The sequence below is a fragment of the Drosophila grimshawi genome, unplaced genomic scaffold (assembly GCF_018153295.1).
Source record: "Drosophila grimshawi isolate 15287-2541.00 unplaced genomic scaffold, ASM1815329v1 contig_1377, whole genome shotgun sequence".
NCBI classification, from domain to species: domain Eukaryota; kingdom Metazoa; phylum Arthropoda; class Insecta; order Diptera; family Drosophilidae; genus Drosophila; species Drosophila grimshawi.
The window spans coordinates 20,302,023-20,320,344 of NW_025062900.1; the positions used below are offsets into that span (position 1 = coordinate 20,302,023).

At 35.1% G+C, this 18,322-nt stretch overlaps 2 protein-coding genes across 2 annotated transcripts in view; one reads left to right on the forward strand and one right to left on the reverse strand.

Moving 5' to 3' along the window:
* LOC6566865 (potassium voltage-gated channel protein Shaw) overlaps positions 1 to 1,900 on the forward strand; it is a 46,030-nt gene extending 44,130 nt beyond the window's left edge. Inside the window, exons 10-11 of the mRNA XM_032739231.2 lie at positions 56 to 160; positions 1,258 to 1,900. Coding sequence (XP_032595122.1) covers positions 56 to 160; positions 1,258 to 1,817 — 665 coding nt within the window. The 3' untranslated portion in view covers positions 1,818 to 1,900. The remainder of the gene's footprint in view (positions 1 to 55; positions 161 to 1,257) is intronic.
* Positions 1,901 to 7,587: 5,687 nt separating this feature from the next.
* On the reverse strand, positions 7,588 to 8,512 carry LOC6566866. The gene has a single exon (XM_001992984.2). It carries the CDS (start codon positions 8,484 to 8,486, stop codon positions 7,857 to 7,859), a length of 630 nt encoding a protein of 209 aa, XP_001993020.1. The 5' UTR covers positions 8,487 to 8,512; the 3' UTR covers positions 7,588 to 7,856.
* Between the last annotated feature and the right edge of the window lie 9,810 nt (positions 8,513 to 18,322).

An 18,322-nucleotide genomic window follows, 5' to 3' on the forward strand; every position in this document is an offset into this window, starting at 1 on the left:
TTACATTGTTTACTTTTGGCGTCGCAACTCAAATATTATGCTGGTTGCCTTTTAGCGGACTACTTAAGTGTGCCGGCGGTGCAGAGCCTGCAGCCGAGGGCGGCAACAACTGGACACGAATTCATGCTGCCGCTACAGCCCAAGCTTGTGGCGCCACTGGGTGAGTACATTATTTTGTAGGACCGCACAACTTTTTGATAGATAATTGCATTAGCCGGCTGGGTGGGGGGCCGAGGGGAGTAACTGACTGACTGACAGCATAGTTGAACCCACTTTCAGCCACATACACATAAGCACCACGGGGCACCTTGGGAGCAACTACATCTGAGCGCCATTGTGAAAATGGAATTTGAAAGCGACGAACAAAGGCGCGTTCTCAGAATGCAGCAACAACGGCATTGTGGCGGCTGTCTCCGGGGATGTTCAATCCGTGTGTCCTGTGCAACGTTTTCCACTGATAACGCTTGGGCCAATATTAACACACTGTGCTGAGCACACAGCTGCCTGCCTGCACATTGTCCTCAGCGATAACCCAAATGCGTTGACATGCGCTTTGACTTCCGCTTCCGCTGGCTCGAATATTTTAAATGTCCTCGCCTCGAACTAAGACCAGAACCCACAGCTGCATACCCTTGCAGCTAACTACAAATGTTTTCCAAAAACAAAACAAATAAACCAAGGCTCGATTTTTGATAAAAAAAAATATATATTTTATTAGTAAATTGATATATATATATTTTTGAATTTATAAGATTTAATAACATTCATAATTCTTGTGTAGCCAAACTCAAAGTAAGAACCATTCAAGAACTCAACTTTTAAACAATAGTTCTGATCACAGCTATATACTGATACTTATATACTGTTTCCATCAGACCAACAGGTGTCTTGGGCCTAGGCTGGTGGGAAGAGTTTCTCAGTCAGTTATCCATGAGAATGGGTCCGAAATGTTCTGATAATGTTAAAAATGTGATTATTTCTTTAATTGAACTTATATTGATAATGTGGAACAAAAAAAACAATAATTTTAAAGTTAGGTTTCCAATTCTATAGAGAAAGAAAGCCAGAGACTTTAATTTCTCAGAGTGCATTTTCTGTCTGCTTTAGGACTAGAATATGTTGCCAGTTTCATTAGCAATGTAGGTCAGTAATATAAATATATTTTATATCTCCGTCTGTTTTATGAAAATAACTGCTAGGAAAACAATGCCAACAAATTGAGAACGCAGTTTTCGCTTATTTTAAAATAATTTGCAGAACGCAAGGATCAACATCCGTTGCAGCTGACTGCCCACAACTTGGCCTCCGACACGCATCAGATGTATGCTGGCCACGCCCACGGCACGAAGACAGGCACCGTGCTGAGTGTGCCGCCCACCATCAGCATGACGCACACCCAAATGCCGCCGGGCATGGCCAGCATGGGTCAGCGCACACCCAATCTGAGCTACCGGGCAATGCATGCGCCCATCCAGCAGCCGATACCACAACAGTTTCAGCACCAGCATCAGCATCTGACCTCGTCCAGATCGAGCGGTGTGGAGTCGTGTAATATTAAAATTTCAGTCGCCGGCTCAGCTGGCGCCTGTTCGGAGGAGCTAATGGCGCCCAAGGTGACGCTGCTCGACGATCTGAGCGATGAGGTGAATTCCTCAACGGATGACTGCGGCGAGTGCTGTCTGGTGGACGATAGCGATACCTACGAGGCCAGCAACAACAATGGCTCCTGTACAAATCAGGAAATGGAGCAGGAAAGCGCCACTGCCGAGGAAAGCGGTGACAGTTTGGGTGGCATTTACATAGGACCCACCCATTGATTTTCGGCCATTAAATGGGAATTTCCATGCTAGGTACGTAAACATATATGCATATGTATTTGTGTATATGTTTATGTATGTAAATGTGCATTTGTATGTGTATGTATGTGTATGTATTTGTGTATGTGTCTGTGTTTGGCCATGCCTAGTTGGGGCTAAAAATAAACAAAGCCCACGACTCGACTCTTGCCAATACCCTGCCAAGGAGAGTGCAAACAAAATCGTCCATCAGTTCAGAGTCGAATTTGTTATGACTATAGAGATACTATATAGACACTATAGAGATACCTTTTATATATATAGAAAGACTATACGAGATACTTCTATAGTGTTTGACTGTACTCAAAATGATCTCATTTTTATTCAACTAATTTAATTGCATACTATTATTTCTTTCTATTATATTTGCTGTATTTAAATACTGAAAATATAATTAATATATTGAATAAACAATTATAGATTGTAACCTCTCCTTTTACAATCACAATATTTCTTATAGGATTTATTCGAAAGATATATCAGATAGATATCCGCTTTCTTTTGCTTTAATTTAAGATCTGCATCAGATTTTTATAAGTTATTTTCACTATCCAATTTCTTAATTCTTTTGAATATCCAGCTAATAGTTTACTACTATATTTTTATTATGTAATTGTTTATATTGCTTAAATTGTAACCCCTAACCAGTTAAGAATATATAGTCATAATTAGAAGAATGAAGTACATTTGACTGGTTTGTTAATTGTTATGTTATCTTCACACGCAGATATTTAATTTTGCTGCAACTTCTAAAGGGATTATGTTAAAAGCTTCAGAAATATATATATAACTTTAGTTCTTCATGAATCTATACTTAATTTTTCATAAGCAAATCACAGTTTGCTTGGGCATCGTATCAAACAATTGCCTGCCTGCTCTTCTTACATCATCTCGAGGAAATCAAGTTTAATAAATATTAGTTTTGTGTAACGCCCCCGACTAAGACTTGGGCAAGGAGTCGAACATCCGTAACATTTGTGTTGTCCTTATAACTGTCATGTTGACAACTGTCATTGACAGAGATATATGCGTCTGTGCATCCGGCAAGGGACTGGCTATTCTCGTGCTAAGACAACACAAACACACAGCCGGACAGCGCACAAGGCAAACATATCATTCATTTAAACGTGTCCACTTACTTGTCCGGATCTGCCCAGGCAGCGATAGTTTTGCTCCTTGCTCGGGTTTCGGTCTCTGGTGGCTGTGCTTGACACTCCAAGGTGTTTATTGTCTGTGTGTGTGTGTAAGCCTTTTGTTGCTGTAAACATGTAACTATAAATTTTAACACTTGAATAAGCTTCACCTATTTTTCATCTTATTTTTCTTCAGTCCGCCTCAGTCCGCCTCAGTCCGATTTCTAGTTGCACGCCCACAAAAAGTTCAAATAAAAAGTGTCAATCGGAATGTTTATCTGCCGCATTGATTTCCACCATTTCAATGAACTTACACAAGTAGCTAGTAAGAAAGTTTTATACGAACAGACTGCTCGATTTTCAGCTACCCTGGAAAAATATATCTTTCCTCTTGGATAATCTTCAATATTTGTTATGGTACTGTTGCCAAATATTGTGATTAGCTTTACAATAGTTAGCTAGTTTGGAAATATTTGTACTTTATTTCATATACCCTTTGAGTGGTCTCTGCTTTAGGGTACAAAAACCATGTCGACACAATGGCGACCACAGCTAAAAGTAAATGGCGCCGAATATGATTTTCTTTTACCCCTTAACCCGCTTACTTTTTCTTTTTTTACTTTGTCACAGATGACGGCATGGCTGCAGACTTATATATGAATACAAATATAAATGTATTTATTCTTTTGTTTTGTAACTGATAAGTCACAGACTTAACTATTTAAAATTGCTCTCAATGTTCTTCTCAAACAAAGAAGATTTGCTTCATGTAAATAGCTGTTTGATTTTATTGGCAGGGTATCAAGAAGAAAGTTATATAGCGCATGTCTATAAAAAAAACTTATCTGAGGTTCAAACGTAATTTTTGGTCCAATACTTAATGTTTTTTTGATGTGAGCACACTTAATATGAAAACTATATATGAGACAACAGAAAACCTAAGAAAGTGTGTATAGTAGTGCGAAAAAATTATAGATAATTACAAACGGAATTCAAAAGAGGCGTCATAGAAAATATTGTAAGTAGATAAGTTAACAAATGAGTAGAAAGGCTCAAAATCTCGTTGCAAATGAAGAATTTTATTAATACTAAAAAATAAAAGTAAACAAAATTTAAAAACAATTTTAAAACTTAAGAAATTAAATACAAATATAAAATGTAATTGTTTATCTAATTAAAGAGTGGTTTAAACTTAATAATAAAAAAAACTAATGAAACAAAACAAAAGTTATCAGCTGGTTTAAAGAGCTATTAAAATTAAAGAAAAGTTTTCAAGTTAACTTATGAATCAACAGCAGCAGTGATACCTTGCTCTAAATAATCTATTATTTTCCACTAATTTAAAATTTAAAAATTAAAAAATGGCCCCATTTCACAAGTTACATAAATAAAGAAAATACCAAAAAAATATACCAGCATGAGAAATACTCCAATATTTGAAATGTTTCTTACGTTTCGTTCCATATTAATGTACATTTTAATTAGAATTAAGTACAAGCCAAAATACTTAATTGCGTTATTGCATAGCAACAACAACACGAGAACAATTTAATTTGATTTAATCTTAAAGGACATAATATGCCCGAATTGGCCAAACTAAGACGAATTCTGTAATTTAAATTAATCAAATCACCAGCTTTTCATTGTCATGTAGCTCCATCTAAGCCAGGTGAATAAATTTAAAAATTGTCTCTAAGCAAAACTATTCAAATTGAAATTCAATGATAAGAACTCAAAATCTGTATTTCCATAACAAAGCCATCACCGAATTGTAATTAAATTAAATATACATATATAAATATTGTTTACAAAAAAAAAGCCCCAAAATTGGAGCAAATTTTTAAATGTTAACAGTAACACAATTTACATTTAAACAAATTAAAAAATATGTGGCGTGTGTGCGACAACCAAAATTTCCAATTTTAAAAATAAATATAAAATTTCTTTGAATATACACACAAATTCAAGTGGGACGAAATTTCATCAGTGTGCTACCAAAACACGTACAATCCATACATATGGTAATTTTATTCTGAAGGACTGGGTAATTCAATTTTTTTTTTGTTTTCCAGCACACAAAGACAACATCAACAAAAACAACAAGTGGGATTTGTTATACTCTATCGAAGGGAATTCTATTTTTGACATCAATTATATTTTTCCATCAATTTTTAAGTAACTTTACAGAACAAGTTTAAGCTGAAGTTTAAGCCGAATTCTGAGCCCAAGTTTAATGTAAATTAAAAGTGTTAACTAAATAGCATTTTTTGCATATGCAATTTGATATATATATATATATATCTGTACAAGGGTAACTTATCTTATGCATACTTTATGCCATAATTTCTTGTTAATTTTAAAAGCAAACACAGCAGCCGCCATTTAGCCATTAGCAACGAATCAGCCAAGGCACGGAATTATAGCCGTATATATATGGCCATTTCGAAAAAAATTTATGGACGCAACAATGCTGCATGATGAGAATAGGGGCAGAAAAAGCGATGAGGACTGCAAGTGATGGTGTCTAATGTAGACAATTCAACACCAACCAACCCTAACACACACACACACACACACACACACACACATTCTTAGCTAGAGATATGTAGTCTAATACGGTATAAACCGTTTGCACATCAAAGCGCAAATCCATTAGGCATAAAACCGTCGGCCAGGTACCAGGTAAAAAAAAAGGCTGAAACGGAAAGTGAGAAGCTTATCTATGTGGGCATATGTGCGTGTATCTGTGTATGTGTGGTGCCCCAAGTGTGTGCTAAAATAAGCGGCAGAGAATCGCCGAGAAAAAGGCGGCTCAAAAGCGAGCACAAGATTAATGAGCAGCACCTGCTTGCCGACAAATTATATGACATAATTCACTTTGAGCCCCATTCGCATATGTTTCTCGGGTTTCGGCTCCACAAATCTCAACCGGTCCGTTTGGAATTTTGGAGAATATTTTCGTGTACCAAATGCAAATGAGTACGTAATTCTTGGAATCTTTGGGTTACTAAAATATTTCAGTCACACACAATAATAATTCATGGACTTGGAGTTTTCTTCTTACGTTTCTTATATTTATGTTTATATTTAGATGATATTGTCCTTGTATTTAGACTCGACTGTCTACCATTTGTTGGCATAAATTAAAACAGCCCTTTTTCTGATTGGAAGACATGTTCTTGCAGCAATCTAAGCAGCATTCTCTAAAAATCCCTGAATGTCAAAAGGCTCTAGTTGAGTGGGCATCACAACGATCCGAGTCAAATCAAAGCCTTTGACTTATACTTGACTTAATAAATTCTCACACATCAAGTTTTCTATTTATTTGCCAGCTACGTGCCCTCAGCAAATCAAATGCAATGTTTTCTTTTTTGTTTTTTGTTTTTTTTTTTTTTGCCCAACCCAACTTAGCCGAGTAATCAAAGTTAGCAGATGTGTCCTTTTCGTATGCAATACAATCTGTGAATGCTTTTTCTCTTTTGTTTTTTGTTTATTTATTTTGCGATTGTTAAGCCAGTTTTTCCCACACCTTTGCCCTCTAACTAACGATGATTGACGATGATTGAATGTAACTGCCAAAGAAGCCACAAAAATAACAGCAACGACAGCTGCAACTGGCTCCAAACTATTTTGGATGTCTGCATTTGAGGTAAACAAGGCAGATTGCCATAGGCTTAAATAAAAATTATTCATTTTATTTCGGTAACCTCATTTCAATTCAAATCTATCAAGGAGTTCAACCCGAATGTAATCCTATTTGGAGAAGTTAACTCTGAATACAAAATGTATTATATTTTGATTATGCTCAGATTTCTACAAGCTTTTAGTTTCTCGAGTCGTGATAAAAAAATTTAAAATTTAATTTATAATTTCTAAGTTTAACTGGTGTACGTAAATTATTGAGTATTAATATTAAAAAAAAAAAAACCAAAAAGACCAAGAAAAAATACAGAATAAATTCTTTACTTACAGATTAAACGCTTTAAGGGAAAAGTTTTATAATTTAACTTCAATATGGCAGAGTTCCATTTATAATATATAGCTATTACATTTAGCGGAATCTGAATTTCATTTTATTATATTTTATATTTTTATTTATTAATTGTAATATAATTTATTTATAAATAAAATAAATATTTAAAATTGATTGTTTAAAAAGCCAATCAGACCAAAAATAAGGTAAGTAAAACGAGAGGTAGAAAGAAAGAGATTCTTAATAATACATATTAAAAGATTCAGCTAACTTAATTATATGATTTGCTTATGTCCTTTCTCTCTTGCTTGATTTATTTGTGCTTATGACTAATCATCATAAATCATACCATAAATACACCTAAGGGGCTATTATAATTATGATCAACTGGTATCAGCAATCAACTTTGACAATCAAATAACAATTATTGGAATGTTTGAGTCTATCTATGAATTATTGCAACAGTTAATGACATCAGTCTTATGCTTGCATACCAAATTAGCCCTCATTTGGATTAAGGACCGCATTAATACAAACCCGTTTGACAGTTACTGGCAATACACCCATTCAGAGACACAATTTTGGCAGGCATGCATTGCAACGAACACCGACAACAAAGCCAAAGAATTTATCTTCTGTTATTTTTTTCTTTGCTGTTCACGCAAACGCAATTTATTGTTACAGATAGCCAAAATGTATAAGACAGATGGCTAGGACGATGTGGAAAAGGGGAATGAAGGAAAGTCAATTTCCGTTGCGTGCAGGCTAAAAAATCTCGTCGAAATGTGAACTCGCAATATAAATTCCAAATGGATAGAGCACACAACACACAACACACATGGCACACACACGGAAATGCGAGGACATGATTTGCTCCGTGGCAGACCCACCAATTCAGTCGCTAACTTGGTTTCCTTCGCTATCACCCTCCTCTTCGTCCCCATCATCCTCCTCCTCCTCCTCGTCTTCCTCCTCCCCATTCTCGCAGTTTCGCCTGGAGGGAAACATGGCCATGTGGCAGGCCTTTAGGGTGCGACGCCTATCGCAGCTGTTCATGCGCCAAAGGCTGCTCACCATGTACCACAATTGTTGCCAGGTGCTCCCGAACTTTTGCTGCGTGGCTTCCATGATGAAGCAGAATAGCGAACCACCCACCGAAGTGGTGGCGAGACCTAGCAGCCAGTATCTTAATGGCTCCTTACAGTTGCCCTGGCTGAGGTAGCCGATCAGCTTCTGCGTTACAAAGCAAACAACGCGCTCCAGCCCACACCAAATGATCAGCGTTGCGATCTCGGCAAGAAATATGCAGGCCACAAGCTCAACAAATAGCTTCCAGCGTTTGTTCATGTGCTCGAACCGACGGGGATAGATGTTAAGGTCCCACAGAAAACAGATTGTGGCCAGCAGAAAGAAATAGCTTCCAAGTGGTGGTGCTGGCGAGCATGCATCCTCCGGCTGCATAATGAATATGGAGTAACCCTTCAACTGCAACAAGGCGGCGATGCAAACACACAGCATCTCCATTGTACTTAACAAAATATATACGAATTTGAGAAGATTTCGCGATTGGTCCAGTATAAATACTAAATATTATAACTTTTTCTTTAATAACTTGTATTTAATTGTGTTTAGATTGACGTATACAAAATATAAGAGTGATATGAGTTTTACAGCTTGTCTACTTTAGCTTTTAGTTTGGATATAACCTGAAATATTCTGGGTATATTTTATCCCAAGTGTTTTTTTTTATATATTTAATTTGCTTCGATATTTATCGAATCCCGTCGGGAATCGTTTTCAGGGAAATGCTTACACAGTTCGTTCAGCCAAATGTGAAGTTCCAAAATAAAATCATATACTGAATATATACGGTAAATATATAGTATTTGAACGATAATAATCACATCTGTTCCAATTTTATTGAATTTTAAATGTTCGATGCAGGCAGCGTTTTTTATGCAAACATGAAACTTCAGATCTGGGCGGTGTTTAAACTATTTAATTTAGCAAGTTTATTTATGAGCGAAACAAAAGCGTGCGTCTAACTTGCTTGAATCTCCAACTCGGACTCTTCGATAGTGAAAACTATCGATATTTACTAAAATTACAAAGTAGTGTTTACATAATTGAATAAGATTTAACAGAGTTATGTAAAGTAGCGATAAATTGACAAATTAACAGCTGATCATTCAACATCAGTTGTCATCATAAGAAATATCATTGACTAAGCCTATTCTTTGTATACTGCGTTTAGTAAACATTAAATAAGAAGTAAATGAATACAATTCCGTTCATATACTTAATTATTATTATAAGATGGTTTCTACCAGCTCCTTTATATATCTGAAAATTAGAGCAAACATTAAAATAATTTCACATCTTCTATTTCGAATGCCCTCAACGAATAGCTTTGCATAAAAACTTAATGAAGTGATACCAGTGGAGGATTCTTTCGGGTTTCCTCAGATTACTAACAAACAAATTAACAATTAATCAATTTTGGATTTCTACCAGGAGAAGTCGATTTGGAAATGCCAGCAATTATCTGCTGACTCAAACTGCTAACGTAAATTCTGTGCTGGCCAACTGACAGCTGCCGGTCTACGAGTCCTAGTTCACACTCTAGACCAGACACACACAAATAAACACAGAGACAAACACATTCTCACACACGTATATACATATAAGCTGACTGTGTAAATGGCATTTGAATAGGGTTCATTGTTGTCGGTGCTTGACGTTGGGTTCGGTTCGGTTCCGTTCTGGCCAAGCCCTGTCTGTCGGTCTGTCTGCCTGGCTGTCTATTTAAAAATTGATTTGTTGTTATTTACATGCCGCATTATTTATCAAAGATCTCGTTTAAAACGTTGTTTCTGCCTACTTTGATAATTGTGTGTCACATCGTGGAAGTCAAATGTTTTTTTTAAAGGGAGCTTAGTGGGTGGCTGGTGGTTGGTGGCTGCTATCAAGAATTCAATTTGTAAGTGTCAATGACAGTTTAGTCGATGTCACCTACCTTTTTTAAAAGAAATTTATTTTTTTTTTGCTTTTCTGCCCATTTTTTATTAGCTTTTTCTCCATTGAACCGAAAATGCCAGTTGATTTGCAAGCAACAAGTTGTGTCGGTCTTACAACCGAGGGGCGATCGGTAGGAAAGGTGACTCTGCGTGACTTTTGTTATTGGGTGCGACGTGCATCAACGCAGGACACGGGCACACTGGCAATGTTAACGTATTTATTACCATAATTGCTACAGTCAGGGACATGTATAATATGCTCGGTGAGGGAGGCAGATGGGTCTTATTGATATATAGGGATTGTGTGCAATTGAAATCAGTCGCTCAGAAAAATCAATCAAAATTGTGAAATGACATTTGAACCAGTTGGCAGATAAATGACTCTATTCTCGACCCTTCTAAGCTTTCTTTTTGTAGTGTTAAAAAGTATAGAAATAATAAATCAATTTTTATACGGCCGAGAATTTAAATCAATTTGTTTATTTATATATTATATATTTTTTTTATTTACTTATCTATTTATATATTGTAGCGGGGCACTTGTAATGTAGATAACAGGTTACTCGTGACGTATTAATAAGACTGTAAAATAACATCGTACATAACATTGTTATCGATATCTATCGACATCAATTGTGTGAAGACCATCTTAAAGAACAAGAAGTGATCAATCGTTCTGAGTAAAGTAAAGTGTTTGAGAAAAAAAACCTACAATATTATTTATATATTTTTTCGTATAACTAATTCCGGCGGTTTTCAAAGTGTTTCAATAATCAGCTTAGGCTTACTTTCATTAAAGTGTCGATTTTTATTGTACGAAGTAATTTTAACCACAACAAGAGACAAAAGAAAATTAATTTCAATTTAACTACAAAATTTTATGAAATTTGATTATATATTTTTAATACTTTGAACAGGAAATCAAGAATTAGAAGGATTCGTTTTGTGTGAAGTCCAACAAATAGGTCACTAATAAAATTTGTTTAAGACTGACCAACATATTATAATATATTAAACTACGAATAAAAATTTAAGTGTCGGGAGATTAATTGCAGCTTACACGGATATTTAATTTTTAGCGTGCCTGAGGAAAACGTTATTTCCTGTTTTCAGTTGCTTTTTTTCACCTATAACTAAACAGAAAATTAAAACAAATTTTTTCTTGCAACACGTAGTGGAAGCTTCATAAATTATGGATGGTCACGTGCAATATGCCCGTTTAACAGCAATTTACTAATGTACCAGCTAATGACAAAATAATGACTAAAACACCGTTAGCGATTAACCGTGCACAACTTAAATTGACTGCGCTGCCAACACATATGTATGTGTAAACAGAAATACATATGTATACATACTTACATACATCAAACTTCAAAAGTATTTATGCTGCGATTGTGTCTGCCACGGCTTGCACTTTAAATGTATATATGCTTGTTGGTTGTATGCACGTCTCTATAATTTCACACGTGCAACTTTAATGAACTTTTCACACTCATTACACTCATTGGACACAGGGAAAGCACTGGAATGCGAACACGTCACATCAACACACACTCCCACACACACATAGATACATTCACACAAACAACTGCATATACAGAGCGTCGCTTAACTTCCGGTTTTGGTGAGTTTTTGTAACCGCACGCAATAACCTAACGGAGTGCATTAGTGCCAGCTGATCGACTTGCGGATACTCTTTGCTTTCAAATGGCCCAACAGCATTTGCACTAGTTTTTTTTTTTAAATATTTATTTAAACTGTTTATTTATACTTAATTTAGGAATAAAATTATCTGAAATATTTTGTAAATCTCCCAATTTATATTGTTTATATTGTTTGTTTTTAATTATATTAGGAAGCCCGACACCCAAACATAATTCGGTACTGATATGGTTAATAAGCACAGTTTAGTATTCGTAATATTCGTTAATATTCATGAGCTCCGACGCAATGAAAGTTGCAAAAGCTTAATATAAACTTTATATATATTTGTCAGCTCTTTATCTAAGTTTTTTAAGTAATAAATAAATGATATTTTGGATTATTAAATTATTTTATTTTTTTTATGTTTTTCAAAATAGCGGAGATTAACCAATTTAAAGGTTATCACTTCTACTTTTTGCCGTAAAAAATATGAATTGATAAAATTGTGGAAGAGCACTTATTAATAGTTTAAAGAATTTCACGCCATTTCACGTCATTTCCAAAGCCATTGATATTAATAATTAAAGGGATTTTCACCGTTCAGTGTGTTGAGCATAACCACAATAAATAATATATAGCATAACAAGGAATAGTATAAAAAAAAAACTGTTTAAATTGGTGAAAAATGCTAATGAGACCAACATTAATCTTAATTTAAGTTCAATAAAGACTCGATATATTAATGCACAGCTGAGATCGCTTCAGTTTGTTGTTTTTTTAAACACTTTAATGGAAATTTTTCAAGAATAAACAACATTATATGAAAACTCCCCTCATGAACAATTAAATACACATTTTGGTGCTTTCAATGAATACTTGAAGTAAATATGTTGTATATATTAGAAATAGCTTAACTCTTGCCTGTGTTAAAGTCGATAAGGGGTTAGATAGTGGGCATCAGAGCTTGTTTCAGCAACCTTCTCGTTACAGGGTATAATTAAATAGAGAAAGAGAGAGAGAGAGAGATAGAGAGAGTTGTCGTGACTTGTCAAATCGTGCGCATAAAACTTTTGCCATAGAAAGTTTTACCTCAAACATCCTTCGCTGCATTTGCTGCAAGCGCATCAGAGATAGAGGCAGACGGACAGGCAGACAGGTTGACAGAAGCAATTGCAACCCAAAGCACAAGAACAGCAACAAAAACAAGAAGAAGACGAAGAAGAAGAAGAAAAACAACGCGTAACAACAATGTTGGATGTCATCCACTACAGGGTGTACCATATTGTGTCTCACTCGCATTACACGTGATCTGTTGGTCTACTGTTTGGTCCTGTCAAAGGCGCCCATCAGTTCCTGTTAAATTTTCCCCTTTTTCAACTGATACGGCTTGTTTTTACTGGTGTCGCGTCGAACTGCCACCCTCGAGACAAATTGATTTCGTGCATTTTTTGTGGAGCGCATACAAATTGCGCACCAACTGGCGGTTGACTTTGTCGTCCAAAGTCTAATATGTCCTTATGTAGGGTATCACATTTTGTCTATTCAGTGTGTAACGCAAGTGGATATGTCATTGACGATTTTTTGTGATGAATGTTCAGTTGATATAGTGATAGGATATCCGTAGCCTTAGGGAAATATTTCATAAATATTTCACATATTTTTAATACCACTTCTTCTTTAATTAATAATTCACTTCATATTCATTTATATTATTCTATTTATATTTCATTTTTATTTTTTTCATTATATATGGGAATTTTATTATTCACTCTTTTTAATATATTTTAATTTGCAACTTCAATTTTAACAATATATTTTTATTTTATAAAACCTTTTTTTAAATGTTTTTGACTGTTTTAGATTTTTTTGCGATGTGGAACATCCAACCAAAATGACTTCAAGGAAAAGGGTATTAAACTGTCGTTTATCAGTATAAATTCAGTTCTTTGTGTTTTTGTTCCGCATGCTGTCCCGCAAAAATCACGCTAATTGTAGCATGGCAAATGTGCCGTTGTCGTCAGCATTGCATACATTTGGTCGTTTGGCAAGGGGGAGGCAGAGAGGCGGCCGGGTGGTTGTGGTTCAAGTGCTGCCAGGCTCTATGCCAGCTGAATTATCATAAATTTGAATAAGGAATCGGTTGGTGCTGTTAGCCCAGTACTTGGAAAAATGTTAGTAATATATTTAACCAAAATTGAAATCAATTGCGGGATTTCTTTTATTGATAAGAAGCTAAATTTCTTTAATCAACTTTGTTTAGTATATTATATATTCATATAAATAAGAGATTAATTGATAATTATTTATTTATATATTCAGCAATGAATTATGAATGAATGAATATTCTATGAATTGTCCTTAACTCAAAATAACAGTTCGAGCAATAAGTACAAATAAATAAATTACAAAAATATATTTTTTTTTTATCAAATGCTTAGTATTTTCTAATTTGTTGCAGGTTTGCCCATATTTTTCGCTGTGTGCTCAAAGTCAAGTCTTGTTTTGAAATGCAAATGCACCTCTCCGCAAAAGCAACATCAGCGGCCGACAGTGAAGAATGATGCCTGTCATCTCTTTTTGTCAGTTGGTAGGTGCTGCATATTATAATGACAAGCCCCCTACATAAACAAAGTCAATGCTTTCAGCTATTAGTGCAACAATACCAAACACTTCGCCATCAGCTTCAACACACGAACAAAGCCATCCCACTCACCTGCCACCTCACTCCTCTAGCCAAACAAAGATAAAGAGAGGCGGTCAGCCGCAAGCCCCACAATGATGACAATGCCGATGCCGATGATGATGATGATAAACCATAGTCCCAGAGCCATGCATAATTTATGGGCAAGTGCAGCACCGCCACTGGGCTACTGGACGACAGCTGACGCTGCTGCAGGGGCTGAATGGGTAAATTTACATTTAAACACATTTCCACACTCATGAGCATCGAATTTGTGTGTAACAATTACAGTAGCCCCGAGTTGCTTCAAAACCAACATCACCAGGGAAATGATTCGAAATGCTGAAACTTATATTTTGGCTAATAAATGACAAATCATTTGGCTATTTTCCCACACATAAATACTGTAATTATTTGGGACAACGCAATGCAGTTAAATGATATGCATTCAAACCTGAAAAGGAGAAGCTATTTAAGACAAATACGTGTAGCATGTTTAATAAGTTCACAAAATATTTCTAAGAAAAATAAAATGGAATAATTTTGGCCTGTGCTTATTGAAACAATATCTCAATAATGCCAATCAAAGTTATTTAAATAAATTAAAGAGCTTGCGCTTAGATCTCTGATTTGAAATCACTTTTACATATAATTGTAATTCTCTTTGAACTTTAATCCAATTATAAATTTTATTTTTAAGTTTTTAAATTATTTTAATATTAATTTTTACTTATTACTTATTTATAATCTAATATATTTCGAATCCTGTTGGGATACGTCTTCAAAGAGATGCACAGCGTTCGTTGACTAAGCTGTGGTGTTTCAAACAATACTAGAGTATGTATAAAAATATATAAGTAAGCAAATTTGACTTATTAAAAGAGATAACCACTCAATTACATTTTAATTTTAATTTACTTTTGGCTGGCCTGACATTTTCAGATTGCGTATTCGCCATGTTGAATGCCGCAAAACATTTCAATCAGCTGGCCTTAAACCAATTTTAATAGTTGTCAGCTGCATAGGCTTGATAAATGCCAAAGTGCCTGGCAGTTCCCAGCTCTGAAAGCATCCCCTACCTACGCCTACCCCTCGCCTACAGCAACAACAATAGTATCACTGAAGTTGAGAGTGTTGCTTAGCCTTCAGACTTCAGTTGTTTGTCCCTGAGTTGGCTGTGCCTGACATTCAAACATTTAAAACACGATTTTCGCATTTACCTTTCAATTTGACTTTATTTTCTCTGCTGTTGTCGCTTGCCTTTACTTTCCACACTTGTTCTTGTTCTTGTTCTTGTTGTTGTCATTATGTTGCTTGTGCTTCTCTGACCAGGGCAACACCTTGACGAAAGTATCTCAAAAATTAAATCAAATTTTTGGTCTGATTTTTGTCAATAACAATAGAACCCAAATACTAATTCGCCTCACTATTCTTTGCCATTAAATAAATGCAAGATTGAATTTCATATTAAATTTTATCTTTTTACTGGAAATTAATGTTTGCTAATCGATACTTCTCCTGTCTGTGCGAACATGAAAGTAAGTCCTTTATTTTCAATCGTGCTTAATACATTCCAATGTCTAATGGACAATAAAATATGAAGCCCTGCATTTAGCTTGTGCAAATGTCGAGCTCCTAAACCTGGTAATAACCGTGTATTATAAGTATTTAAGTAGCTAAGCTCTGTTGACGCGCTTGTCATTGTTATCAAGTGAATAGGCTGGCTCGTATCCTCAGGCACTGTTGTAAAACAGTTTAATGGCCGGGATAACAAGGTGCATCGTGTTACAGTTATGCACATACATGTATATAATATCCATGTGTGTAGCACAAGCACACCCACACCAACACACACACACATATGGCTATAGTCGCACACGGTCAGGTGCTTGGGTTGCGGTTGGCAGTGTAAGTTGCCCGGAGTTGCAGCTGTGGTCACAGTCTGCTCCCCAGTCTAAGCTGTCGGCTCTAACCCAATTGCTATCATTTTTAATGATTTTATAGGTTGCACTAAAGCCGCCCTGCAGCCACACTTGATTATTTGTTAGGCTCTGTCTCTGTTTCTCTATCCGTAAAAGTTGCTAAATTGAACTATGAAATTTTGTGTCTTCTCGTTGTGTAAAATTAGTGTTGATTTTGTTAAATTATTAATGTTAACTGCTAAGGGGAAAGTCTAAATATTTAATTTTAAATAGCAACCCTGTTTTTAACATTTTATAAAACACATCTCAAGAATAGAGATGGATATTAAATATAATTTTACGTAAGACAGATCGGTTATCTAAGATACGCCGAAGATTTCATACGCTTGTAAATCGGAGTTAATTAGCTGACATTTAAATTTTTGTCCGGAGCTTGTAATATAATTAATTTTTCATATATTTGTATATTTACACAAGTTGTAATGAATATATATCTCAGACTCCGAACTAAACTAGTTTTAATTGCGGGAACACTATAAAATAGTTCCACATATATGTAAATAAATAATAAAATTAAATAATAACATTAAAATCTCTAAAGAATTGAAGTTATGAATTAAATTGGACACAATTTAAAAGGTAAAAATTAAATTAAAAAAATAATAAAGAATATAATAAATAATATATTTATTATAAAAACAAATATACATGTATGAAATGAATTAAATTATGTTCTATTAAAATTGTTTTTCACGTACGTTGTTACGAGATTATTTTTCTCAGTGCCCCTTAGCACATTCACAAGCAAGATGCTCTGGACCATACTGCGCATTCTCACCACAAAACGACGAGAGGGCCAAGTCAGCAATTGTCAGATGAGTTTCATGAGAATCCTGAACTTGAAAGCTCTCCACTGTATATACATATATATTGCTGGGACAGGCAAAACATGTGGAGCATTTGAATGGGAGCCTACATCAACAGTAAAGCGCTTGAAATTCAATTCGGCGGCTTTAAGCAATTTCAAGTTATTAAAAGCAACGCGAAAAGTTTAATTGGAACTGCTACTGTGCCCTGTGTTTGGGTCACTAGGGAGCGTAGACAAACACACACACACACACACCAAATAGATGTGATATAGAGTATATATAGTGAACAATACTCTTCGCCACCCGCGGAACCACAAATACTCCAGTGCAGCCAGGCTGGCGCTAAATGTGCACAATTGAAGGCAATTGAGCAATTTTGTGTGCTCAGAGCGGCAGCCGGCGCATTAGCATAAATACATTTATTTAATATTTAAATTAGTTTCATAGTATTTCAGCCATGCATTTCTGAATACAGCACCGTCGCCTGCTTTTGTTTAGAAGCTATTCATCCTGCGGGCCCCACACATTTTCACTGATAATCCCCATTGACGCCTAAGTAATTGTCCATGACGTGAAGCAAATGCAGCCATTGTGACACATCCAAGTGGGTGGGTTAGCTGCTGCCAATTTCGATGGACTTAGTGGCAAAGTGGCCGGCGTCTGAATTTATCCTAAAGTAAGCTTACTGTGAACTGACAAGTTTGCTGGTGGCTCATTGCTATGCAGGGTATTGTAAATCTACTTCAGGAAGTTGTACAGCAAGCCTTTAAACTCGTATATTTACTTGGAAGTTTAATTTATAAATTACAATTTTTTGGGCCATTTTAAATTCTAATTTAATTCATAGTTTGCAATTTTATTTTATTACATATTTTTTATTTCAAGTTATTCAATGTGCAATTTTACTTTTCGGTTTTTAATGTTTTTTTTTTTTAATATTCTTAATTTTGTGGATTTTACGAAATCATTCAACAAAATGTATTTGGTCTACATAAAATAACAAAATAAATAAATAATAAATTGTAAAGACTATTTTTTAGTTTTCAAGAATGATGTTTAGGTTCCGATTCCAATTAAAATAAAATAGTATATTTCCGGTAAAGATATTTAATATAATTTTGTACTTGACATATAGTTAAGTAAATGGATCGACTATTATGACGTTTTGCTACGATATTTTGGTTCCGATATGATCTTTTAAAAATGTTCAATTTATATTCCGATT

Bases quoted from the DNA above. Each gene is read 5' to 3' on its own strand.
- LOC6566866 (XM_001992984.2), bottom strand. From the start codon at position 8,486: ATGGAGATGCTGTGTGTTTGCATCGCCGCCTTGTTGCAGTTGAAGGGT.